The sequence below is a fragment of the Microcebus murinus genome, chromosome 13 (genome assembly GCF_040939455.1).
Source record: "Microcebus murinus isolate Inina chromosome 13, M.murinus_Inina_mat1.0, whole genome shotgun sequence".
NCBI classification, from domain to species: Eukaryota; Metazoa; Chordata; class Mammalia; order Primates; family Cheirogaleidae; genus Microcebus; species Microcebus murinus.
In genome coordinates, this window is record NC_134116.1 from 80,523,877 (window position 1) to 80,551,218 (window position 27,342).

The following is a 27,342-nucleotide window of genomic DNA, read 5'->3' on the forward strand; positions in this document are numbered from 1 at the left end:
AAACCCACTTGCTTCTCATCTATCTTAGAGCACTGTTGTACAAAGAAAGTGTCTTGGTCCTATGATTCTCTGTTATGCCATCATACCCATTTGAAAATGGACATTGATATCCTGAGTGATCTTATTTCCACCTCCCTCTCACCATTCTCCTCCATGTTCTTTCAGGTAGAGATGCACTCACGGGCCAGTGTTCCTTCTGCCCGGTGCTTTTGCACATGCTGTTTCTTTGCCTGGTCACCTCCTGTTATACTTGAGCTGTATACCCTAGATTACTTGTATTATGGCTTTCCATATGTATATTATATATTATCTCTTCCCATTTGGCTCACTTCTGAGTTGTAATTTTTCATTCCTTAGATTATTTAAGTACAGTTGACCTTTCTGTATTTGAGGGTTCTACGTCTTCAGATTCAACTAACTGCGGTTTAAAAATATTCAAAATAAACAAAAAATAACAATACAACAATAAAAATAATACATATTAAAAACATTAAAAATACTATTTACATATTATTTACATTGTGTTAGGTATTGTAAGTAATCTAGAGGTGATTTATAGGGTACAGGAGTATGTGTGTAGGTTTTACACAAATACCATGTCATTTTATATCAGGGATTTGAGCATCTATGGAATTTGGTATCCAAGGGAGGTCCTGCAATGAATCTCCTTAGATACTGAGGATGACAATAACGTCTGTTTACCCCTCCACAAAGCTCCATGAAAGCATGGACCGTGTTTTTTTTGCTGACTGCATCGTTAGCACCCAGTATAGATGATGCTCAAAAACTATTTATTATTTAATTAGTAAGGAAGGAAGCTAGTTCAAAAGTATTAGCTCAGTTCTTGAATGTTTGTTTACTGCTAATATGGTTCAGCTAGTAGTTCACCTGGTGTCCACAAATGCTTAAGGGTTTTGGCAACGCTAATCATAAATGACAATATCATTTTGTAATAAGAATGTTTGGCAGATATGTGTGGTATGTTGGCTTCAGTAATATTTCTTTTTTTAGTTTGGTTACACTGTCTTTTATTGGTATTCTATTTTCGTGGATCTGATTTGGTTTTGGTAAACTTTTTTTAACTTAATCTCTTGGGGGAAAGCTAACTGGATCGTAAAGTAGTGACGGGATGCAGAAGCTTTCACCTACGTTGGATTTCCAGTAAAGCCAACCTTACTGTTTGGAGACAAGACTTGGGGAAAAATTCAGGTGAGGCCAGTTTTCCTGTATTTCAAAGGATTTGCAGTTGCTCTGATTTCAGTGCCAAGTATGAGACTAGGCTCATTGGTTCTGTGCTGTGCCAGAAAGAGAATTAGCAGTTTTTGTTGTTAGAAAAATTAATAGTGCAAGAGATTAAATTTTTAAGAAGAAAAATGAGGCTTCCTCTTGCTCCTGCACTTGTTTTACTAATGAAGTGGGGTAAAAAAGAACATGGGAAAATGTAGAGAGTATTACTTTAGTAAAAATATCCATTGTTGCTACAGACCTTCCTATGTTGTAAAATACAAGAACAGGCAGTGGATATCTTCAGACTGTCTACATTTACTTGACAATAAGGTGTAGCTACTGTGTGCCTCATTTAATTTTTTTTTACGATCAGTCACCATTACAAATTGATATCCTTACTGAAGGTGTTAATAGATGAACAAGAACTTATTTGCTTTTTTAAGGACCTATGTGTTTCCAAAGATAGCTTTGTATTAAAATGTATGTACTTTCTGAAAATACTGTTTGTTGTACGAGAACTCAAGACATAAGACTTAGTAGTAGTATGCAGTGACAGTCAGTAGCAGGGTGCAATTAAGCTCTGTCCTTCTGGCTTTTAGCTTAGTGTGTTTGTCTCTGGTCGTGCAGTTATAGAAGAGGGCAGGTGGTACACTTATATATGCCTTTGATTTCTCAGAAGTTGATGAGCTTTCCTAAGCAGAGAATTTTAGAGCTAGATAGGATTGTTGTGGGAGAAGGGGCAAGGACTGGAGAGGTAATTCTTCACTGTTCTTTAGTGCAGTTGAATTTACATGTGGCTGTAATTGATTTTTCAGGGGATTAGGATGGCGTTGAGTTTAGAAGACTGGTTGGGTTTTAGCACTTCAGAATTGGATCTCTTGCTGGAACCCTTGCTAAGAGGAAGTGGACTTGTGTTTGGTACAGTGACAGAAAAATCATTCTACTGTTAACTCTTGGTTGTTTAATTTGATGAAAACATGGAAAGGAAGATTAGATTCAGATGAAAATTTTTCTTTCTTCCTTTTTTTTTTTTTAACTTTTTGTTTTTTAGGGACAGGATCTTGCTCTGTCACATAGGCTGGAGTGCAGTGGCACGATCATAGCTCACTGTAGCCTCACATTCCTAGGCTCAGGTGATCCTCCTGCCTCAGCCTCATGAGTATCTGGGGTTGTAGAGTTGCAACACCACACCTGGCTTTTTGGGGGAGGGGCAGGTAGAGATGGGTCTTGCTGTGTTGCCTAGGCTGATCATGAACTCCTGGCCTCAAATGATTCTCCTGCCTTGGCCTTCCAAAGTGCTGGGATTACAGGGCAGGAACCACTGCTTCTAGCTGACAAAGTTTTTTAGAAGATAAAGGATTATTAAAAGACTGAAACCAGCTCTATTTGCTTTTCTTATTGGTGGAATTGTGTTTTGTTCGGTTACAAATGAATTATTTTGATAAAAAATATACACGTTCAGTATTTAATTTAGAAAAAAATATAAAGTCATAGCCCAAGAAAAATTTTGAATTACATTCTTATTTGGGCTTTGGAAAAATGATACCTACTTAACTAGTGCCAATCTGTTGCTAGTCATAAAATCTGGCTAGCATGTAGTACATGTCATAAAAGATTGTCTAGTAAATAATGCGTTCATTGTCAGACTGTTTTTATTGGTGACATATTTAAGAAAGATAAAGCAATGTAATGTCCAGATATTATAAAATATTAGTGACTATAAACCAAAACTTTTGAAACTTTTAACAAGGAAACTATTTTATTAAAATTACTACTTTTTAAGTGAAACTATTGCTTTATTTAATCTTAAATCATTTTTAAAATATTGTTTTAAGAATATGAGTGCTGCATTTCTGCATTCTGGTGATAGTGGTTTTGTTTGGTTTTTATAGTATTCTACATTAAGAATTTCAGGAGTAGAAATGATATTTTTGGATTTCTTATACCTACAGACAGAAATAGTTGTTTATCTGAGAATACCAGATTTAGAATGAATTACCTTCATGCTTTACATTATTTAAAATATAAATATATGGTTGAGATCTGTATATAGCTATTCTACTCACATTGTGATAGCTCTTCTAGTTTTTGAAAACTGAAAGATATAATACATATACATTGAAAATAACAGTATTTCAGGTAATACTAAATACCATGCAATGAATTGTAAGCCTCCCTCTCACGTAAGAGCCTGTGTAGTCTCCTATTCAGAGGCAACAACTTCAGCAGTTTCACAGTAAAGTCTGGTAACTGAAACACATATTTCTTGTCAAAACAGCATCATTCTTAAAAATTTGTTCTGTTTGTCATTACAGTGTTCTTTTTGTAGTTTTTATGTTTAACTTTTTATTTAAATGCTTTTGGGGATAGTTAAATGTTCTTTTAGTAGAGTGGGATATTATTTGTAGCTATCGGATTGTGTCTTATCATAAAAACTATAGTATATATGCATTCTTATTATGAAAACATGGTATTATTAATGGTACTGCCAGACTTGGTGATTAAAACAGAGGTAGTTAAGTCTACAGTGTTGTAGATTGGTTCTTTTTTTTTTTTTTTTTTTTTTTTTTTAGAGACAGAGTCTCACTTTGTTGCCCAGGCTAGAGTGAGTGCCTTGGTATCAGCCTAGCTCACAGCAACCTCAAACTCCTGGGCTCAAAGCGATCCTACTGCCTCAGCCTCCCGAGTAGCCGGGACTACAGGCATGCACCACCATGCCCGGCTAATTTTTTGTATATATATCTTAGTTAGCCAATTAATTTCTTTTTATTTATAGTATAGACGGGGTTTTGCTCTTGCTCAGGCTGGTTTTGAACTCCTGACCTTGAGCAATCCTCCCGCCTTGGCCTCCCAGAGAGCTAGGATTACAGGCGTGAGCCACCACGCCCAGCCTGTAGATTGGTTCTTGAATGGAGAATAAGGGTAGCCTCTTTGAATTACAGCAGTGCTTTCTTAATAGAAGGCAAACATCATGCCAGAGATAAAAATCCTTTCCAGATTTGGAGTTAGAAAATGAAACTCACGTGGACTTTTAAAATAATTATGGGGAACAGTTATTTTGTGAAAGGCATTACATACTAAACTCACACATCTCCCTATGCTATTGGCTATGTGTAAGAAATTCAAATCTTAACAGTATTCTGGTTATCAGCTTTTTAGAGAAATTTGGGCACACAGTTGGGCACCAGAGACAGTGTACTTAAAAAAAGACTACTGTCAAAGGAGGGGAAAACCAATATTAAAAATAGAAAACTTGGGGATTATTTTGAACCTGATGTTTAGGTGAGCAATTGCAATTAATTCCATCTCATATCTGGAAAAGGCCGTCTCTTAAATTCATATTCGTTTTCCCTTAAATAATTGATCTCCATACATATGGAGTATATACTTTTTATAATTAAAAAAAGGTAAAGGAGAGAATTATACAAGAATCTTGACTTAGGTTTGTTTAGTTTCCTTTTGTAAGATTTATTTTTCTTTTGTACTTTTCTACTGATACTTTTGTAAGATTAGTAAAATCTTTAAAGTTATCATCTCCTATTTAATAAAAAACATTGTTACTCCCCTTGCTGTATTATAGCTGGCAGGCCTTGTTAGAATGGGAGACACTCTTCATTCACTTGGAATAAGATTTTCCATTTCCCAAAGTAGTGAAATTTATAAATATTATTCCCTTTGCTTCTGCCACCTATATTATTTCTCTTTGCTTGAACTGTCTGGAGGTCTTGGAGGGAAGTTTCAGCTTTTTCTTGCAGTTGCAGCAGCTGAAGTGCTTCCCTTCTTACCCAGAGGGAGCGTGCATCTACGAGCTACTGAAATGGCAGATCATCTGCTTTGAGACCAGTCATTATATTATGGTTATGTGAACCCATTTGTGTCTCATTTCCCACCTAATTTAAAAATAAAATCATGATACTTTTTATGAACATATAAAGTATTATTAATAAGTTGTTATTTTCCTGGTTAAAAATGTTTAGTAATTGTATACATATATTTTGTTAGATTTGGATAGCTAAAAAATAAACAATTTAGTATTTTAATCTCAGATTGTAAACTAAAATGTGGAATTACATTGTCATAATTTGTTCATTTTTGCGCAACACAGTATACAATGTAGCCATTTATTAATAAATACATTTTATTATCGAACAGTTTATATACCAAAAATTACTTTTCAATTGAATAAATGTCATAATCAAAATAAAGAGAAATAAAACTAGAAAAGAATAAATGGGATATTTTTCTATTTTTATGAATTACAAAGAATTAATTGCCTTACTCAGATGATTTATTTCATATGCTATACTTCCCCCCCCTTCCCATTGTGGGAAATCTCAAAGATTTACAGAAGTAGAGAAGATACCCAGCTTTGTCAGCAATCAGTTCACAACCAGCCTTCTTTCATCTATACTCTGTCATCCCCAGACTATTTTGAAGCAAATCCGAGATGTCAGATCTAAGTTTCATTCATAAATATTTCAGTTTTTTTCTATGAAAGATAATCAAGCCTTCATTTTTTTTTTTTTTTCTTTTTTCTTTTTTCTTCTGAACACGGTGGTGGAGAATAAGCCTTCATTTTTAAACCACAATCAAAAGATCTGGTATTGAATCAGTATATTGTATTGAATAAAGAATACAGCATTAACTTTAGGCCAGAATAATTGCCGAGTAAGAAAATGAGCCTAGGTTATATTGATAACTCTTGGTATTCACTGGCTGATTTTTTCCTCTTCTTTTTAAAATTCAGGCTTTGAATTCCAGTAGCTCTTGTTTTTTTTTGGGGGGGGGGCTTTCTACTCTTCCCCTGTACCTCCACAAGAGGGCAGATAAGGAAGAAAGATGTGAAGTTTAAATGAATCTGACTTGAGTTTCACATTTGTTAATCTAAGGGAATTGTGGAACATTTTTGAGGTGACTTTTCAAAAACAAGCTTTTTAGCTTCTTTCCTTGAAACAACTCACAGTGAGACAAAATACGATCAGCTATTTTAAAGGGGGGTAAGCAATAATCTTTTTAAAAAATGGTTTCCAAAGCATTATCACAGCTTTTAATTTTCTCTGTGATTAATAATTTCTCTTTAAAAATAATGATTTGGGCTTTAATGAAAATATAGCATTTTAATTTCTATCTAATTTTTGTAAACTATGGTTTTGGACAGCTATTATGAAGATTTCTCATTTAGTGATGTGAATGTTGCCTAGTTGAGGTATTTTAGCTATGCATTTGATTAGCAATGAAAGAGACATAACTTTATCCCCAATTTTCTCATTTATTAAAAGCCTTAATTACTATGGCAGTGTCACTGAATGAATTATATTCATAAACACCTAAAAATATATGTTAGTTACTTTATGTCAAAAGCAGTATTCTATTTGAAGTATGTTTGACATTGAATGCCTGTACGCCATGTAAATTGCTATTTAATCTGTGGGAATTTTGAATAAGCATCCATGAAGTTTTTTGTTAATGGGTTTTTTTTTTTGTTGGACTTGGTATTTGGATACTGTGATCTGTGGTAGTTTTTGTTCTTTGATATGATTTATGTTTACTCTTCTTGGGGTTTTGCCCCCTGATTTTCCCAGTGAATATATTTCTTTTGGAAAAATGCTATTTTGTATTTGTGCTTTCAGCTGTTATAAGACATTGGGGGAATGATGAGATAAACTTGCCGAAATTGATTCTTCTTTTTGTATACATTTTGGCACGTCTTTTGCAATTAGTGTTTTTCCTTCTGTTGCCACCATTGAGATCTCTGATTACCAAAGTTTCTATATCCCTACAGCATGACACATAATTACAAAGAAACTGTTATCCTGCATTCCTATAGCATTGTTTTTTTTCAGCACTTAATGTCTTTTATTCCTTAGCTTCATGCATGAATTAGGTTACATATGTGAAGAGGCTTAAACTGTTACCATTACATTCTTTCTGGATGGCTCCTGTTATATTTAGGATATACTTATACTTTAGACAAAGTAAGAATGTTATTGTTATTGACCTTGACACCAGATAACTGGGCAGACATTATATAGCTATGTTTGAATCCTCACAAAATGTGCTATTGAAGCCAACAGAGTCCTGGCGGGAGACTCTTCTGGACAGCAGAGTTATGGAGCTTTTCTTCACAGTAAGTCTTCGTCTTCATCTCTAGTAGCCAGGGCCACAGAAAAGAGGAAATGCCTTTGTATCTTTTTAAAGTAAAACAGGAAAGGTTGCTTTTCTCCCCAAAGGCTTCTCTTCTGAAATATATATTTGCTTGAACAGAAATTATATAAGAATAAAATGCATCTCCTGATTAAAAAAAAAAAGAAATTCTATAAGAAGATTCTTGCTATTTTGTAAAAAGCATTATTTAGTTATGAAAGATTCAATATCTTAGAGCAGAAGTTCTCTAACTTCTTATTTCAGGACTCCTTTATACTCTTAAAAATTATTAAGAACTCTTACTCGAAGAGGGAAGGGGGCATGGGCAATATATGTAACCTTAACACTTGTACCCCCATAATACGCTTAAAAAAATTATTGAGGACCTCAAAGAACTTTTGTTTATGTGGATTATAGCTATAATATTTATCCTATTAAAAATTCAAAATGAGAACCCTAAAAATAATTTATTCATTAAAATAACAATAATTTATTTTCATTAAAAATAACAATAAGAAACCATTGTATATTAACATAAATAGCATTTTAGTGAACAACTAACTATGTTTTTGAAAACAAAGTTTTCGAAAACTTTGTTTCAAAAACAACTAACTATATTTTTGAAAACAAGTTTTGTGAGAAGAGTGGCATCGTTTTACGTTTCTGCAAATCTCTGTAATGTCGGGCTTACTAGAAGACGGCCAGATACTGTTACCTGCTGCTCGCTACCTTTCATTGGTTGCAGTATTGCACATCATGTGGCCTCAGGGAAACTCCACTGTATACATGTATGACAGTGAGAATGGAAAACGCAGATACTATCTCAGTATTACTATGAAAATGGTTTTGCCCTCACACACATCCTTACAGGGTCTTAGGAAGCTCTAGGAGGTCCCTGGACCACATTTTGAGAACTGCTATTCTAGAGCAGTATGTTTATTATGTACTGATTATATTTACCAGTCATGGGTTAAGTTAGTATTATTGAATAGAAATTGATTTCAAGTATAACTTTAAGCAGTCCTTTTTATTACTGGCTAAATGTCAGGAGGTAAGCAGTATGTTCTCCCATTTGCCAATGAATTTCACCAATGGAATAGTTAAAACCTGGGGGAAAGAGTGTGTGTGTGTGTGTGTGTGTGTGTGTGTGTGTGTGTGTGTGTGTGTGTGTTGGATGCTAATTTGCATTTATAGGGTGAATATACAAGTTAGTTATATATAGTGAATTGGACAAAAGCCCAAATGAAGACCAATTAAAAAGAAAAAGATTATTTTGCTTAATCCCAATCATTAATTATAGTTTCTTTTCATGTTTTAAAAATATTATGTGTGAGCCTTACAAATGCCTTTTTTTTTTTTTTATTTCAACACAGGTGTGGTTGATACAAATGCCTTTTTTGATGGACCCATTAAAGTATTGTAGTTATGTGGTTAAATATTTAAAAGTACCTAGAATGAGGCTACCCATCCACAGGTGTCCATAAAAGATATCTTCTATAGAAATGTGTCAGACTGAGCATTAATCACCTTGCATTTTCTTTTTAAAATCAGAGAAATGACTAAAAACACTATCAAGATGAAAGAGACAATTGTAACTAAATTTTAAAATTCTGTTGACTGCCTCGTGTGATAGGAATTGTTTTGATAGGAATCCAAGTTCAAGTCTTTGTATTATGCACTTGACTGAAAGTAGATCCTGCTCCAGCAGTTTTTGAAAAGGTGAAAAACTTGTTGGCAGTGCTGGAAACAACTCCACCAGATCTGAACAGCTGTCTAGACAAACCAGACAGCTGCTTCTGTCAGCTGTGAACTACCACATGCAAATAACCTCTGAATTTGCAAGTTAACCCTTTTTACTTTATTTTAACAGTTTTATATTTGTGGCTAGTTATTTTCATTTAAGCAGTTTATAAACAATTTTATAAATTTATTTGTTACAAGATTTATAATGGCTAATCTTTTAATTTAATTTTTGTCAACTTTATTTTCTCATGTGAATTCATTGCCTAATTTAAAGATTTTTTCCACTGGATATCACTATTTTGCTAGATTTGAATAGATACATATAAACATACTGTTGCCTCAGATCAAGACTTTAAATATGTTGATCATAAGACTATAAGTATGTTGGAAGGCTTTTGGTTGTATTGTACCCTTCAGAAGTTTACAGACTTCTCTATTTTTCCATAAGGGTTTTAAAAAACCACTCTTATTAGGTTTTCCTACTACCTTTTTGACAGATTCTTCTTGATCTCACTTATGGTCCCTTCTTTCTTTGCTCATCGCATAAATATTGGCATTCCTGTCTTAATTCTCAACTTTGCTGACTGTGTACACTTTCCTGGGGCTATCTCTTCCACACGTAGGACTTCAGGCACCAGTTCACCAATGACTCCTAAATCTATATTCAGCACAGGCTGCTCAAAAGTTCCAGAGCCTTATAATCCAAGTGCTTACTGAATGTTTTAATTTGGATAGCCCACAGACATCTCACATTTAACATGTTCCAGTAGAATTTGTCATCTTACTAACTTGCTTCTCCTTTTTATTCCTTGTCTTGATGAATATCCTCACCATTCACCTCAGTGGGCGTCCTGCTAGACTTTACTTCCTCCTATTCCTCTGCCTCTTTTCCCGTATTCAGGTGGTGAATTCAGTTTTTTATTGTATAATACAGTTTATATTGAAATACATGTTCAGATATGATGGAACTCTTGTTAATGCTGACATTGGAAGAAGGGCAAGAATCTATATTCTGTAAGAATGATGAGTTTTATGTTCATATTTCATGGAACACAAATTAAACTTGAATAATATAGGCAGTTGCTAAGGACAGTTATTTATTTTTATTTTATTACAGTGTCAACATTAGATATTTCATTGAGGGTATTCTTTCATTTGATTCTTTACTTCTAGACCAGGAACAAGCAACCATCTGGCTCTCTGAGTAGATAAGACTGTGAGATGGGTTTCTGTTGTTCCAGATTACATTGCATCTGTTGATAGAATGTATCCCTGGATGTCATCATGCTTAAATGTTGATTAAGTTCCAAGGCATGATGATAAAAATTTAGTTAAGGATTTCAGATAAAGAATTTATGAGTTGAGTTCAAAAGTTCATGAACTAGATAATGTGCATATATAGATTTGTCAATTGTACTTTGAATTTACTATATAAAACTTAAAATACATTGGAATATAGTTTGAAAAACATTTGTATTCTAGGTCTGTGTAGGGCTGGATAATAAATAATTTAGGCTTTGCAGGTCACAGGGTTATATTCAACTCTGCCCTTGTAGTGCAGAACAACCATACATGATGACATAAAAACAAACAAGCATGGTGGTGTTCCATTAAAATTTTACTGATAGTTGTTAAAATGTGAATTTTGTAGAATTGTCACAGGTCACAAAATGTTATTCTTTTGATTTCTGCCCAAATGAAAATATTTAGCTTGTAGCCATATAAAAATAGGCAGGAGGCCAGATTTGGCTTATGGGCTGTTGTTTTGCCAATGCCTGTACTACTCCAAAGAGTGTAACGTATTTTAAGCATATCAGTAGATACATTAACTTTGTAGTTTTTAGAGTCTTTTAGTATTTTAAATTTCATTACTAGAACCTTAAGAAATTTAAGGATTAAGTATTAATGGAGTCTTTCAGTGAACAAGGATTTACTGGGTGGTCATTTCGCCCCAGCATACCAGTGAGTACTTGAAAGAAATGTTCTAACCTCAAGCCATTGATAAATGATCTGCAGAGTCAAAGTGGACATAATCTGAAACAAATAGTGAATAAATGGTCGGTATTACATAACATTTGCAAAGTAGATAACTTTGTGTAGGAAAGAAAAGGGCTGGGGTAGTTAGGTAAGTGCTTATGGAAAGTAGGAAAGGGTTACAGTAAATGTTGGGTAGATTTAGATTAATAATTATACTTCACGAAATTTTTCTTGGTTATTTTAATTATGTCAGATCACACAAATGAAACCTTTAACATCTGAGAATGTTAATACTGTGCAATTAGGGAGCAATATTTTGAGAGCACTTCCATCCTATAGAGCACTGGGCACCAGGTGTTTCACAAGCATATTACATCATTGAAATAAAATCTAGGTGAGCTTTTACATGGATTTAAGTATAATTTATATAAAGTTTTTATTTAAAAAGTTTTTAGCATTTATTAATGGCAATGATGTAGGGTAAAATGAGGTTCAAACAAATTGTAGACAATCTGAGAATTAATGAAAGTGTGCTTATGTGTTGGTTGAATGAATGAGTGATTGTCTAAGGATTTAGCAATATATTGGTTTTCTAAGTGTGCAACTGTTTACTTCACTAAAGCAGCATCTATATACTCTTGATTGAACTTGTCTGCTAACTTTAGCAAGAAGCTGTAGCTAGGCATAGTTAGCATAATACAGATGACTGTCGTTGCTGTTTTTAGAAGAAGCAGTATGTCTGACTGGCTGGCATCTGTTTCTCTCTTTGTCATAACATGCTGGAGACAGTTCAATTTTCAAAATGTAGGTAGCCCTCAATTGAGAATTAATTGATATGTTTAAAATCACAGCCTATGATATAAAGCAGACCGAGGGACAATTTAGTTTAATTCAAATTTAGTTTAATTCAGGAATTAATTTTCTAGAAATAACCAGCTACAGTGAATTTTTCTCTTGCCTCATTTGGCATGGTAGACACGTGACCCTTAAAAAAGAAGAATTCATTTTTATGGATTAGTAATTCTTTCTAACAGGTACATCGAAAAATCAGAGAAGATTCAGATATGGCACAAGATTCTCTGCAGTGCCTTGCCCAGTTAGCTTCTCTCCACGGACCCATCTTCCCTGATGAAGGATCACAAATTGATTATCTAGCACACTTCATTGAGGGATTACTGAATACTATCAATGGGTAGGTATACTTGCCCTTTCTAACTGAAAAATGAACTCTTCATTTTTTCTTTGTGTTTAACAATAGAGGAAAAAAAGAAACAAGTGATTTATTTTTTTCCCTTTCTTATAGTTTGAAGTAAAGTATGGGTAGTTTGAAATTAATGCACAGAGACATATCATTTAAAATGAGTAAGAATATTTGCATGTTTGGAAATGAGTTATTGTAACTTCTATCACTTAAAAATACTCATTATTTGGTTTGTAGAATTGAAATAGAAGATTCTGAAGCTGTGGGAATCTCCAGCATTATAAGCAACTTGATAACTGTGTTCCCTCGAAATGTTTTAACTGCCATTCCAAATGAACTTTTCTCCTCCTTTGTTAACTGCCTCACACACCTCACTTGTTCTTTTGGGCGAAGTGCTGCGTTGGAAGAAGTGGTGAGTGACTATTCTAAAATGAATTTGTGTTGTTCACAGGGAAATTTGCTGTGCTGTTGGAGCCTTTCTCATGACAAGTAATTATTTAATTGAGTGCTAGCTATTGTTAAAATTACGTTTTTGTTTACATGTGCAAATTATTTGGCAACATGTGTTGGATAACATGACCTTTAAATATGTGTTGATTAAAATTACTGTAGTGGGTGATATTTATTGCTTTTAAGATTTTAATTTTGAGAGAATTTAGTACCTGAATGTAGAAAATGGAATGAAATGCTTATGTGTTAAAAATTACGTGACTCTTAAATGCAGCTGATAAAAAATTTTTAAAAATTACGTTGAAAGCCTGTTTTAATAATGAAAACTTTGATTAATTAAGTTTAGTGGGTGCTGCTGTGGTATGGTGGTAATTATGTGTAATTTTTTTTTGAGAATTTTTAATTTGGACTTATTTGGAAATTAAGCATAATTTGGTTCAAATCACTGTAACATGCATATTTTGATTATAGTGTGCTCTTTATTTGGTGGTATGGTTTAATAATATATCTTGATAGAATTTAATTTACATTAAAATTAAGGCCAATACCAATACTAAAGGTGTTTTTTGGTACAAATTTGATACCATATTTGGTACCATACAAATTTGGTACCAATTTGGTACAATACAAATTTGTACCATATTTGGTACAAATTTTATACTTAAATTTAGAAAACATGTGCTAAAGCCCCTTGACAGCAAAGCTGCTTTTGTAACAATTACTGTGAACACCTACATTAATCATAGAAAATTCCTGATTTTTTCCTACAAAATAGTTATCAAATTGTTGAAACTAATTTTTCTTTTTATGAATCAAAAATGTGGAACTTTTTCAAAGATTTTAGAGTCAAAATATTTGTAGATACCAGTTACAATTTCATGTTAAATCCTAAGTTGTGTGATGGGGGTCTGGCGACACGTATATGCCTTTTTTATATCCCTTCAGATGTGTTCTGAGAGTAAAGAACTCAGGAATGATTGTGTATGTCATTGAGCATGTCAGCGACTTGATGAGGAAAGGAACTGGGTCAGGGAAGTATTTACATGGTAGAAGAAATGTAGGTAAAGGAATAGAAGTTTAAAGTTATCATATGTCAGGTTTGAATGATTTTTCAGGGAGATAATTTATATTCTAAACATAAAAATCCAGGGAAATTTTAAGTAGTTAAACTTTACTCAGAGCCCTGTCAGATGATCACAGATTCTGAACTAGTCAGCTTTCATTTGACATGGTTCTTTGTAGTTTCCCTTTCTCCCTTGGTTTATTTTCTATCTACACTAAGTGGATTAAAGAGCATGTGGGTCGCATATTTAGGAACTCAGCTGCCTTTTAGTTTCTGTTTGTAAGTTAAAGAGTGTTCCTAGACATTTTAAAGAAGAATTGCTAGAAGATGTATGACATTCTTGCTTTGCAAATTTTAAGTTCAGAATTCATTTATTTTGATTAGGACATTGACAGCTTGGGAAATGACAGTTTTTCTGTCAGGGGTTGACAAAGGAGTATTGGAATATGGGAAGCTTAGACACATTTTCAGAGGAGTAGATGCATATTGTGTTTGTTTCACAAGAAGGCATGCTCTAGTTATGATATACCTAATAGGTTTCATTTAAGAAAAGTGTTATTTCTTTTAATCAATTTTTTAAATTGATCTGTTTATGATATTTAAAGATTCTTTTTAAAAATAATTGGTCACCTATTGAAAAGGACAGAGGGAAAAGATTTGTCTAAAGTTTTGCATTAATCATAGAAGCTAGGTCATGGAGTTTGATGAAGTTGAGGGCTGCAGGGGGGTGCTGCATGGTGACTTCCCTCAAGACTAAACAAATCCTCCCAAATGTCATCTCAGCCTCAAGCAGCTTTCATTGCATCTCGTGTGTGCTGGGGGAGGGGGCCTAGGGAGTGTGCAGCTGATACTGGAAGTACGGGAGCAAGTCTAGCCTGACTGGATTAGACCTTCTGGGACAGAGAACCGTCATCTTTTGTAATACTAGTACATAGCATGTAGTTGTCCAAGATGGAAAGATACGTAAAGACATGTCTCTTAAGCAAAATTCATCGAGGCATATAAAAAACAGCTTTGGGATTGAGCATGGTGTGGAAAGATCAAACTTTGGAGGGAGACGGTACAGTCATGGGCCGGGCAGTAAGAAAGCGCAGGAGCTTGGCCAGGCCACTGCACTTTTCCTGAGCATGCTTCCTCACTGCTAAAGTCAGGATGATAATTCCTTCTGCTCCTTTATGGCATGGAAAGTTCCTACATGAAAGGTCCTATACAGTGTGTACATTAAAATGTAGAATATTAATTTTTAAAATGAACCCTTATAATGGCATTTATTGAATGCCTGTGTTATATGTACTGTCTTACACTACTTGTTGAGTTTTGTTGTTTTATGCAAATGAATTGTAATTTTTAAAAATTTTTATAGTTTTAGTTTTGTGAAATATTTTCTGTTTTCCTTTAGTATTGAAAGTTTCTTTTCCCAGTAGGAAAACAGGTTCCACATATGAACTTTGTTTTATTTTGATAATACTTTTTTCAGAACTATGTTTGTTTAAGATTACATACAGCTTATCTTTTTAAAAATAGCAATTCATGTCTTTGCTGGTGATTATGTTGCTATAGCAAGAATAAAAAAGAGCATCTTGGGAAGAAACCTTCTTGGTAGTAATGGTGATTTTGAAGTATGTCCTTGCCTAGTGGCTTTAACTTGTGAGTGAAGAGACTATTTATGAACCCCCTGACTTGTAGTTACTTGAGTCTGTGTTCACAGAGAGCAATGCTAGCCTTTAGCCAAGTTGTTCTGTGGCTGTTAAAGTTTCTTGATATTTTTTGAAGCTTCCCAAAGCCAAGAATTTTTCATTATACCCCAGAAATCAAATTATTATCTGTTGCTGTACTGAAGAGGTGAGAGTGATTGTAGAGATAAAACAATATTGCCTTAAAGATAAAAATCCTAACAATAACTTCATATTAATGTATCAACTATTTTATAAAATATTTGTACTACTAGAACATGCATTTGAATTGGTTCAGAGAAATTTGAGGAGAATGTGCTCTGAACTCTGTATTCTACTTTCTTCCTTGGTTTCTTTAGTCAGTGGAAAATTTGAGTTCTGCCCATGAGTAGGATCATCAGAGTGAAGCCATGCCAACATGTTGAGTTACCTGAACAGAGAAGCCGTCATGGCAGTGAATTGTTTTGTATGTGCATTGTGTGTGTGTGTGTGTGTGTGTGTGTAGTGGTAGATTGTTTATAAAGGAATAACTTTACATTTAATTTTAGTTAATTGTAGCCCCATCTCAAGACCAGCAAGACAAGGTGGTAAAGAAAAAGGCACTTGATACAACTGTTAGGAAATTCATTATGGAGTGCAATGCAGTGTAATAATTTTGCAATTTGTGGAGTGAGTGAGTGAGTGAGTGCATTTAAAGTGCATTCCTGGCTTGTTGGGTAATTACTTTGTAGAGAGGAGATGTGGTGAAAGGAATACATTGAAGCCAAATTACAGATTGAGAAATGGGAGCAGAAATTTTGGGGTATCAGTAAGGAGAGGGAAAATAGTACTCTCTGGAATGGTGGTATTAGTACAATTACAGTGTAACTGAGGAGCCCATCTCGTGCCTTCACTCATGAAAGGATGAGTTGTTTGAAAATCCCTGTCAGCCTCCTCCCCACAAGGTTCTGACAGCTAGAAAATAATAGATTGATGATGATACCAGAGAGAGCAAGACGGCTGTCAGTCCCCTGCCTACCCACCATGCTTGTTTGTTAATGTCCTCGGTTTATAAGAGTGAAGAAAAACATGAAGTGAAATGCATGAGTATTTTTTAAACCATGCACGTTAAAAGTATGCTTCTTTTTAATAATAACAATAGCTTTAGCTAATACTAAGATAGTTTGAAAAAAACTCGTTATTACACCTTAAATACAGATTCTTCCTAAAAGAAGTATTTTCAGTTAGTTCAGTGTTTTAATTCTAGTTGGATCATAATTTTACCACACCTTGTTTTATAACTTGTATATCAGTCATCTCTGATTGTTTAAATCTGTTACACCAATCCTAGTGTAGAACCAGTGTTTCACAGAATTCTAAGACTTGCAATATAGAGGATTTAGAATAAAGCTTACTTACTGTCATTACTATTACTCTATGTAGTATCCCTTATATTGTTTATAATGCTAGCATTAGAAGCATAACCAGATCCAGTGGGTCTGGGGTTTAAAAATGAGTGCTAGAGTGAGATAGAAAAAAAGGATTGTTCTTCTATCCCATGTAATTTGGGTGAGTCTCTGAGACAATCCCAATATTCAATTATGTAAGTGTGTATTGAGCACCTTCCACATACTATGGAGTCTAATACATATGTATTCCTTTGCATTAAGAATTTAGAAATTCAGGTTGGGCACAGTGGCTCACACCTGTAATCCCAGCAGTTTGGGAGGCCGAGGAGGAGGATTGTTTGATACCAGGAGTTTGAGACTAGCCTGGGCAGCAAAGCAAGACCCCATCTCTACAAAAAGTAAAAAAAAAAAAATTAGCTGAGTGTGGTGGCGCATATCTGTAGTCCCAGCTATATAGGAGGCTGAGGAGGAAGGATCCCTTGAGCCCAGGAGTTTGAAGTTACAGTGAGCTATGATCACACCACAGCACTCTAGCCTGGGTCACAGAAGCAAAACCTTGTCACTTAAAAAGAAAAAAAGAATTTGGAAACTGGAAGAAAGTATGTTAATTCAGGAGTGCAACAATTGAAAATCTTTATGTAAACTACAACTTGGATTCTTGGTGTTTTTGTGGAGGTAGCTTGCTTGCTTGCTTGCTTGCTTGCTTGCTTGCTTGCTTGCTTGCTTGCTTTCTTTCTTTCTTTCTTTCTTTCTTTCTTTCTTTCTTTCTTTCTTTCTTTCTTTCTTTCTTTCTTTCTTTCTTTCTTTCTTTCTTTCTTTTTTTAAGTGATCTATCTATAGGATTCTTCTAACAGCTGCAATACTTGTCTACTAAATCAATTTCTCTTGGGGGAATTCAGAAGCCAAGAATACTGTCAGCTGCATAGGTAGTCTGAAGTTAAATTAATTCCGTACTTGAAGGACTAGCTAGAAAAAGATAAAAATAACTAGATAATAAATTAACTTCTTTTGCATTTGACATTAAAAGACTTCTAAATTCATATATTTTTAAACAGAGTTCACTAAGTTTTATTTGACATTTCTGTTGCTTCTATTATTGCTATATTGACCTTAAATGAAATTATACTAGGAAAGAATCTACAGTAACTAATAGTATAGCTCTTTCAGTTTCTAATCTTTCATGTCCTTGTTCATGTTTTACACTGTGCAATACGAATATTATTTGCAATCTGTCATTGGACATGGAGGTTGTGCCAGTGTCTATAAGTTTTAAACTTATTATGAAATTATTTCATATAAAGTACTTATTTTATATGTTATAAAAATATAAAGAATAATAAAGTGAACAACTGTGTATCAACTGCCCAGAATAAGAAACAATACAGTATGTTGATAGATCCTCCCTCCCCATATTTACCTGTGGCTTTTTTCTTCTGTTATTGCAAGCAAAGTTTTTGTTGCATAACTTATTCCTGCCAAATGAGGTTTTTATCATGCCTACAAGCAGACACTGCTAGTGAACTTCCCAGCCAGTGTTCCTGGCACTTTGTCATCAGTGTCTGTAGTATCTGATAGTTGAATTTGTTTTCACTCGCAAATTCTTTGGAAGAATAACATAGTACATCAGCCCCAAGCTGGAAATATGGAACTCGAAGTTCTTAAAGGTTATTCCTTAGAAATAAAATTTTCTGTGAAAATTAATTGCCCATACCCATCTCATTACATTCTTTAAATTACCTATGAATTGTATACTTTTCTTATCTAACTCATGTTATTTGTGTTCACATGGAGATAGTTTCGATGATCAACAGAAAGAATGTTGTAGTTTCATGGAAAAGGTTTGGAGTTGTCATGATGATTATTTGCTGTTCATGAGGGAAAAATCTAAAGTAATGGGATGGTTTAAGAAATATCTGATAGTAACCATAGTAGTATCTTTGTTAGGAGTAACTGATTTGGGATTGTTTGCAGTATATAATCAAACTTATTAATATAATTGCCCTAGCATGAGGTTTATCTCATATACTTTTATAATATCTGATACTAGATTTATACAGTAGATCAATATATAGACTTTATTTATTTGTTATTTTTGAGTCTCGCTCTGTTGCTGCTGTCAGCCCAGGTAGAGTGCAGTGGCATCATTGTAGCTCAACAGCAACCCTCAAATTTCTGGGCTCAAATGATCCTCCTGCCTCAGTCTCTTGAGTAGCTGATACTACAGACATGCGCCAGGACACCCTGCTAATTTTTCTATTATTAGTAGAGATAGGGTCTTGCTCTTGCTCAGGCTGGTCTTGAACTCCTGACCTCAAGCAATCCTCCTGCCTCAGCCTCCCAGAGTGCTAGGATTACAGGCGTGAGCCACCATGCCTGGTGGGCTCATAGCATAAACTGAGTGAAAATCAGAGTTTCCGTACTCCCCCATTCTCCAAGCATGTAGTCCCTCACATCAACATCCCATCCCACACAAGAGTGGTACTTTTGTTAAAATTGATGAATCTGCTTTGTCACATCATTATCACCCACAGACCATAGTTTCCATTAGGGTTCATTCTTGGTGTTGTATGTTTATGGGTTTGGGCAGATATATAACATTCCCCATTGTGGTGTCCTACAGAGTAGATTCACTATCCTGAAAATCCCCTGTGCTCTGCCTATTCGCCCCTGCCCCCAACCTCTGACAACCACTGATGTTTTAATTGTCTCTATAGTTTTGCCTTTTACAGAATGTCATATAGTTGGAATCATAGATTTTTAGATTTTAATCTCTGGAATTTGATTCAGTGTCAAAGGTGGGGGCAGATTTATATACTGAAAGTTGTCTTTCAGAAGCTTTGTGGGACAGTATTTTCATAAACAAAATTAACCTCTATTTTGGAATTATATATTCAACGTAAGTTCTAAAACATAAAAGCAGATTTTTTTCTGTGACTGAATGGTTGCAGATCTGCTCATCTACACTTCCAAGCTAATTATGGGCATTGAAAGATAAGTGCTGATATCATATTTTGATTACTTTCTCCACCCTCCATTTCCAAACGGAGTAAAGTGGGGTCAAGTAGTCTCATAAGCTCTAAGCCCCTCTCCAAAGCCTGTCTGGCAGCAGGCCTGGCTACCCAGGTCATGAGCACATAGTGTCTCGCTTGGTCTCCTTAGTCATCTCTGCGCACGTGCTACTGTCTTTGCTGCTGGGTTTTAGCCAGAGTGGCCGTGGAGCAGCGCCAGGGTATTATGAAAAAGCGCTAGGTTAGGTTTCAGTGCTCTGTGGTTAGACTGGAAGATTTAGTTGCCAATTGTCACCAACCGAATTTCTCACACTTTGCTCAATGAGCTGCTTGTATTGGTGTCCAAAAGAAACCAGAAGCCCTTTCAGAAGCCCATAGTTTTTATTTCAAATTGCCATAAAAGGAGTTGAGGCTCTTATGGCTTACATGGGATCTTCTGTTTTATCTAATTTCAGGGCTTTATATAAAGGAGGGATTATTGAAAGCTCTTTCAATAATAGAAAGGCATATAAGACATTTACTTTTTATTTATACTTTTCTGTATGTGAATAATTAAACTATGATAGAATGTATTAGATATATACTAAAAAACAACAAAGATGGGTCTTAGAGACTACCCTGATTTTTTTCCCTTTTGATTCTGCGTAGGTCAGAGGATACTATTCCTAAATTCCTCTTAAGATATGTTACCAGTGTGTTTATTTTGGCAAGATAAACTGTTAAGACTTAACAAATGATGTCTGCAAAGCACATGCTTTGTTAAGTATATAAACAGGCCACAGATGTTTCTATGGGAAGAAAGTATCTTATTCATCTCCATATTCCAGTGCTTAGCTCTTGGCATTCGATAAATTTTATTAAATGAAAGCCACCTTCTCCTGCTGCTAATAAATTGAACACTGTGTTTAATCATTTTATTTATATCCTGTCTTTAACCTTAAAACCACCATAGATATTGTATAATGTTATATATAGTATATATGTAGTTATAAAATATAATAAAATGACCATGCATGAACCCATTGAAGAGCATTTCCGGTACCTTGTTGCTATTGCTAGTATATTCTTCCCAGTTCCATCTCCCTTGCTGCTCCCTTCCCCAACAGAGATGACTATTGTTCTGAAGTTGACCATTGCCTTGCTTTAAAATGTTTAATCATACATATGTATCCCTATAAGATTATTGTGTCAATATTATAGGACAATTTGTTTTTCTATTGTGTTGTAAGTGAACTTTTGAGTTTCCCTTGTTTGCCTTATAAACAGTGTTGCAGTAAACATTCTTTTTCCTAGTATACATCTGTTAGAGTTTTTCTAAGGTACAAAAACCTAGGAATGGAATTTTTGGATCATAGGATATGTAAATGTTCACATGTACAAGATGGTGTCAAATTGTTTGCTGAAGTGAGTAGACCAGTGTACATATTCACTAGTGGTGTGTATGAGTTCTCATTGATCCGTGCCCTCACCAACACTTACTATCAAACTAGCAAGTATAAAATATGGTCTTAATTTGCTTTTCTCAAGTACCGATAATACTGAGTATCTTTTCATATATATAAATATATATTAATAATTCCCATGATTCCTCTTTTGAAATACTTGTTCATATCCATTGCTCATTTTCTTATTGTGCAACCAGGGTACTTTTTTCTTCTTCTTCTTCTGTTAGAGATAGGGTCTTGCCCTGTCGCACCCAGGCTGGAGAGCAGTGGTACAATCATAGCTCGCTGTAACCTCAAACTCCTGGGCTCAAGCTATTCTCCTGCCTCAGCTTCCCAAAGTGCTGGGGTTACAGGCATGAGCCACTGTGCCTGGCCTACATTTGTTAGAACTAAGAAATTAACATTGGTATGTTATTAGTATCTAAACTATAGGCTTTATTTGGATTTAACCATTTTTCCATGAATGTCTTCTTTCTGTTTCAGGATCCATTCGTGGATATCACACTGGGTTTGAGTTCATGGTGTTTTTTGATGAACAAATGTTCATTTTTGAAATTGGTGGGGTTTTTTTTAATGATTTCTAATTTTGGTTCCTTGTTTAAGACACCTACCCTTCCTGTGCCTTTAAAATTTGCCTTTCAAGACTTTACCATCTTAGAATTTAATCAAGTAGGGATCCAATTTTGGTTTTTTCCATATGAATAACAGGTTTTACTTGCCACATTTATTGAATAGTCCTTCATTTCTCAGTGATCTATTATAGTTTTCACATATGAGTGGGTCTTTCCTAAGCTCTCTGGTCACTTCACTGATAAATTTGTCTGTTTCTGTGCCTGTCTATTACATTGTCCCAGGGGAAATATAGATAGGTGGTAGGACATTTCCTTACCTTATGCTTCTTCAAGAAGAGTCTTGGATATATTTGACTCTTTATTCTTCCATATAAATTTTGTGAGCTGCTCATGGTGGATTATGGTTAGAATTATAGTGAATCTTTACTTTATGAAGAGTGGACATCTCTATTATATTAACTTTCCCTATCTATAAATGTGGTATTTCTTTATTTAGGTCTTATTTATTATCTTTCAATAAAGGAACAGGCTTTTTTCTATGTACCTTGTATTTTTGTTGCTATTATAATAGTATCTTTTTTAAACTTTAATTTTCAGATTGCTGCTGGCATAGAGAAATGCATTTAGTATTTATAAATTGAGCTGATGTTTACTACTAACCTTTCATGATTCTTATTGATTCTGATGATTTTTCTTTGAAATATTTGGTTTTTATGGATAATCATATCATCTGTGAATAATGACAGTTATGCATCTTTTTTTCACTCTTTATTGTTTGTATTTCTTTCTCTTACTGTGTACATTGTACACAGTAAGAGAATATTTTGAGAGAAAATACATTGTACATTTGTTTGATCATCTATCTTATTATCTCTTGATCCATACATAGAACTATATGATGACTCTTTTCTAATTATAGAAATTTAATTCTTGTTCATTGTTTTTCTAAAAATTTTTAAAGAGCAAAAAATTAGAAGCAAACCAAATCACCATAGTTTTACCTTCTGAAACTTATTAATATTTTGATGTATACTTTTTTCAGATTTTAAGGCATAAATTATATTTAAATAAAGACAAAGTCATTGCTAATATTATGAGCATTTTCTCGGGTGCTTAATTATGTCAGAAATCATGGTTTTTAATGTAAAACGAAGGAGAAGTGGTTCATTAAATTTATTTGCATTATTTTAAGTAATAAAGCATTAAACATTCTTACATATAAATCACCGTGTGACTCTCCTATTTAAGTAGACATCCTTAAGGAAGTAAGCTTCAATTTTGATGAACTCTTCCTTATGGTATCATATTCCACATAAGCCACTCTTCATATGTGCTCTTCCATGAATCGGGCAGGCCATGGAAGAGTTGCTGTATCCTAGAAAGAAGGAAGAAAAGTAAATGGGCATAGCAGTGAAACAATATTAGCGATGACTTTAGTTTTTGCTAACCATCTTTGTTGCATACAATATTTTTGGTGGCTTGTAAAAAGAACATTTAAAATGAATCTTTTAAAGATTGCAAAAGAGAATAAGGATTAAGTCAGAGTAGAAAGTGAAGACTAGAGAAAAGAACAGCGCTGATATACAGGATATAAGTTTATTTATGGATAATAATAAGTTTGATTTTCAGATATGGATTTGAAGGTCTTGATGTGGGAAGGAAAATACAGTTCCTTAATAGGCTCTCATGCAAAAAGAGGAAGTGCACCTGCTTCCCAGAGGAATTTTTATATAAGTAAAATAAAAATAGAAAAATATCTCTTGCAAACAAAGCTTCTTATAGGAGACAGTAAATAATACGGAATCCTCAACCCAATGGCAACAGATGATGCTTGAACAGATTTTATTTGGCTGTTCCTTATAGCATTCCTTACTCCTCAGGGGCTAGTTTTTGACTTTTTCTGTATTGTTCTGTTAATGAACATTGACTTGTTTTTATGCCTTTTATTTTTTCTTACCGATCTTAGAACAAAAAGGACATTTATTTTAAACAAAATAGAATAAAACTCATTCTTTCTTATAATTAGCTTACAGATACACTGGACTCATACATATAAAATACACTATGGAATCATAGTGATCTGTTTTCTTCTTATCTTGAAGCATCTTGTTATTTCATCATCTTAGGAAGTATTTCACCATTACTCATCGATTATTCCCACCTATAATTTAGAAAAGACTAAAATAATAAGAAAATAGAAGAATGGTGGAATCACCTGGAAGGATAATAATGAAGTAAATCACTGGCAAGTGAAATAAACAACAACTGTTTATTTTTCAGTTTTCTAATTGAATTTCTAAAAGGTATGGCATGATCTTTCAATAAGCTAAAAAAGAAGCCTGGAGATAACATCTTTTAGGTCTTTTTCTTTTTTTAAATATTATTAGTCAATATTTAGAATTCAGAATTTTCCATTCTCTGCCCATAAAAACAAAGAGAAGGAAATTGACAGAATAAGACATATAGTGATTAAACGAATCAGGGGATGAATGCAGAGACAGCAATACCGTAGGCTCTAACAATGATGGTAAAATTGACACTGTAGGTGAAATCTCATGCTGAGTCTTAGCTGGTGATGTCATAGATAAATTTTCTCAAAGTCAACAATTGCATGAGCAAACGATACATTTTTAAGGACATTTTTGTGCTAAATGGAGTGTTCCAAAGTCTTGCCACAAGTTATTGAAGTTTTTTCTGTGCAGTGACTGACTGGTTGACTTCACTGTTTAAAATGTTCCCCAAGTGTAGTGCTAAAGTGCTGTCCATCATTGCTAATGACAGGAAGGCTGTGACATGCCCCATGGTGGAAGTATGTGTGTCAGACGCTTTCTCAGGCATGAGTATGGTGCTGTCGGTCATGAATTCAATGCTAACGGCTCAACAGTGTATGTCAAATAACGCATCTTTAAACAGAAACACACATGAAACAAGGTTATGTATTCATTGATTCATGGGTACATGTGAAAAATGTGACCAGGGGTCCGCAGTCTAACCCTGTTTTTCCCCTAGGAGCAGTGGTTGAGAATTTACTAGTTCAGTATTTATGGCAACTTACAGAACATAACTACCACAGACAACAAAAATTGACTGTATATACAAGATGAATATGTTTCTGGTTAGCTGCATTAAAAAACTGTTGCCCATTTTTAGTATATATAGTTACAAGGCTAAGAATATATGGAAAAAGTTCATTTGCTATGTTTAAATTCTTATTAGAATTATCTAATAAGTCTTTTTACTGCCCCTTAAAGGTCCATTGGACCCAGATTATGACTGTTTTTTTTTGGGGGGGGGTTATATCGTTGGTTCATAAAAACTGAAGGTCTGAGAAAGCACCATTCGATGAGCACAGGTCACCTAGGTGTTTAGATATTGTGATCTGCTACTATTCTGGTGATCCAGCTCAGTGTAGCTCTTCTATCACTTTTCTTTGTGGAGTCATTGACAGATTGGTAGAATAACAGTTTGAGATGGTGCTCTCTGATGAAGGTTCCAAAGTTCTGTATTTTGCAGGATTTGGGTCTGTCTGTTTGCTTTAGAAACCAGAAAACAAGTTGTAAATGGTTTCTGTAGACCTCTAGTATTCTTGGATTTATTATTAACAGAATATCAGTGATTGTGGGGTGCACAAAACCCTTTTCAGAGTGAATACATAGTTCAAAAACTCTGCTACTTTATTTGTAAGCGATTACTTATGATAGATACCACCATGGAAAATGGACCCTGAAGTGTATGCTTTCTCTTATGGCCCTTAATGTGTTTTCTGGAATTTTTTGTTTGCTTCTCATTCTTCCCCATTGGAATGAGCTCAGAAGCATGAGTGGTACATTATTTATGTCTTTGAACTAAGCATAGTGCACGACACATCCTAAATACTTGGAGTTTCCCTGATGAGTAATGTGACGGAGTGAATTTATAGATAAAGACATTGATAGATTAAATTATGTATCCAGATTAGTAATTAATGGCAAAATTAGGAAAAACGGCTTGTATTAGAGAGTGAGGAGATTAATCAGACTACATATAGAATCTACCTTGGAATTAATTTAGGTCGTCCTAAATTAACTTAACATCCGAGCCAATGTGATTGTTACTTTCCCTTCACACTCTATTGCTGCTATCTGCTTGGCTCGCCCAGTGTCTCTCTGTGCAGTTTGGCTTCTGTGACACCACACTCTCCTTCAGCTCAGCACCTTCCCTGGGTTCATGTGTGGGCCCTGTCTTCATCCTTATTCTTTATCAACACCTTCTTTCTAGGTGAATACTTTTGGTTTTGCAACTTTAAAAATAAATACTTAGATATCTTTATGTTGATGATGCCCAGATTTGTATTTCCACCCTTGACCTCTTCCCTAAACCCCAGATGTACATCGGTTTTTTGAACATTCCTACTTGGATTCCTAATTTGCACCTCAAACTTAGCATGTCCCAAAGAGAAGCTTTCTTGTCCCCATGCATGTCATCTCACATTCCACCCTCTGCACCTTGGTCTTCTGCATTTTAGGAAATAGACTGCCTTCTTCCCAGTTGCTCAGGATAAGAATCCAAGTGCCGCCCTTGCTTTCTCTCTCTCCTCAGGTCATACTTGCAGTCCCATCAGTTTCCTGTTAGCTCTTCCTCCAAATCAGCACACGATTAGGCTGCTTGGCAACACGCCCCCCCATCCCATGCCACCCATACTTGAAAGTGCAAGCCATGTGATTTTCTTTTAAAGAGCCATATCATGTGGTATCACCTATGCTTCAGGTATCGCAGGGGCTTCTTGCTGCAATTAGAAGAAAACCCAGCATCCTAGTCACAGCCTGGCGAGGCCCTCTTTGATGCTCTGGTCCTCACCTGCCACCCCCCATCCTCACCCCTCGTTATGTCAGGAGGACCTGTCACTCAGCTCCAGGTACAGTGGCATTCTCTGTGGTGTGAATGTGCCAAGCTCATTCCTGCCCCCTAGCCTTTGCAGCTTTTTAAAGTAGAATAACCTTTTAGGAAAATGTCAGCTCCATTCAGGGAGATTTTGGGCTACAAATAACTCTGTCAAATAGCTTGGCGATGTACATCCTATTTCTTGCCTTTTTCTCCAAGAATTTATCCCTTATTCCTCAGTGGTTTAGTTTTGGTGTAAAACTTTAATTCAGTCATAGCAGCTAAATGAACAAGATAGATGAGGAAGAAGGAAAATTAAGAATAACAAGCTAAATAATTTTGCTAATCCTATACTGAAGTGCGTGTGTAGCACAGTGGTCTTGTTAATGGGGTCATGTACAGATATGGCTATCACCTATATGCTCACAGAGAGGCCGAATTTAGGTAGAGCCTTGGGCAAGGAAAGACCTGGCTTTCCCTACACTTCTTATTTACTTGTCCTTTCTTCTAAGTTTTCCACATGTTTCTTTGTAAGAAAAAAATAACTAATAAAAAAAGAGATAGGTATTCATTTCTACATTCATAAAGGGT

The 27,342-nt window shown here is 34.8% G+C and overlaps 1 protein-coding gene across 3 annotated transcripts in view; it reads left to right on the forward strand.

Moving 5' to 3' along the window:
- Nucleotides 1-27,342, forward strand: part of XPO4 (exportin 4) — a 116,574-nt gene that overhangs the window by 62,111 nt on the left and 27,121 nt on the right. For all 3 annotated transcript variants that reach the window (XM_076009559.1, XM_076009560.1, XM_076009561.1), the window contains exons 7-9: nt 7,242-7,354; nt 12,126-12,283; nt 12,530-12,704. In XM_076009559.1, coding sequence (XP_075865674.1) covers nt 7,242-7,354; nt 12,126-12,283; nt 12,530-12,704 — 446 coding nt within the window. The remainder of the gene's footprint in view (nt 1-7,241; nt 7,355-12,125; nt 12,284-12,529; nt 12,705-27,342) is intronic.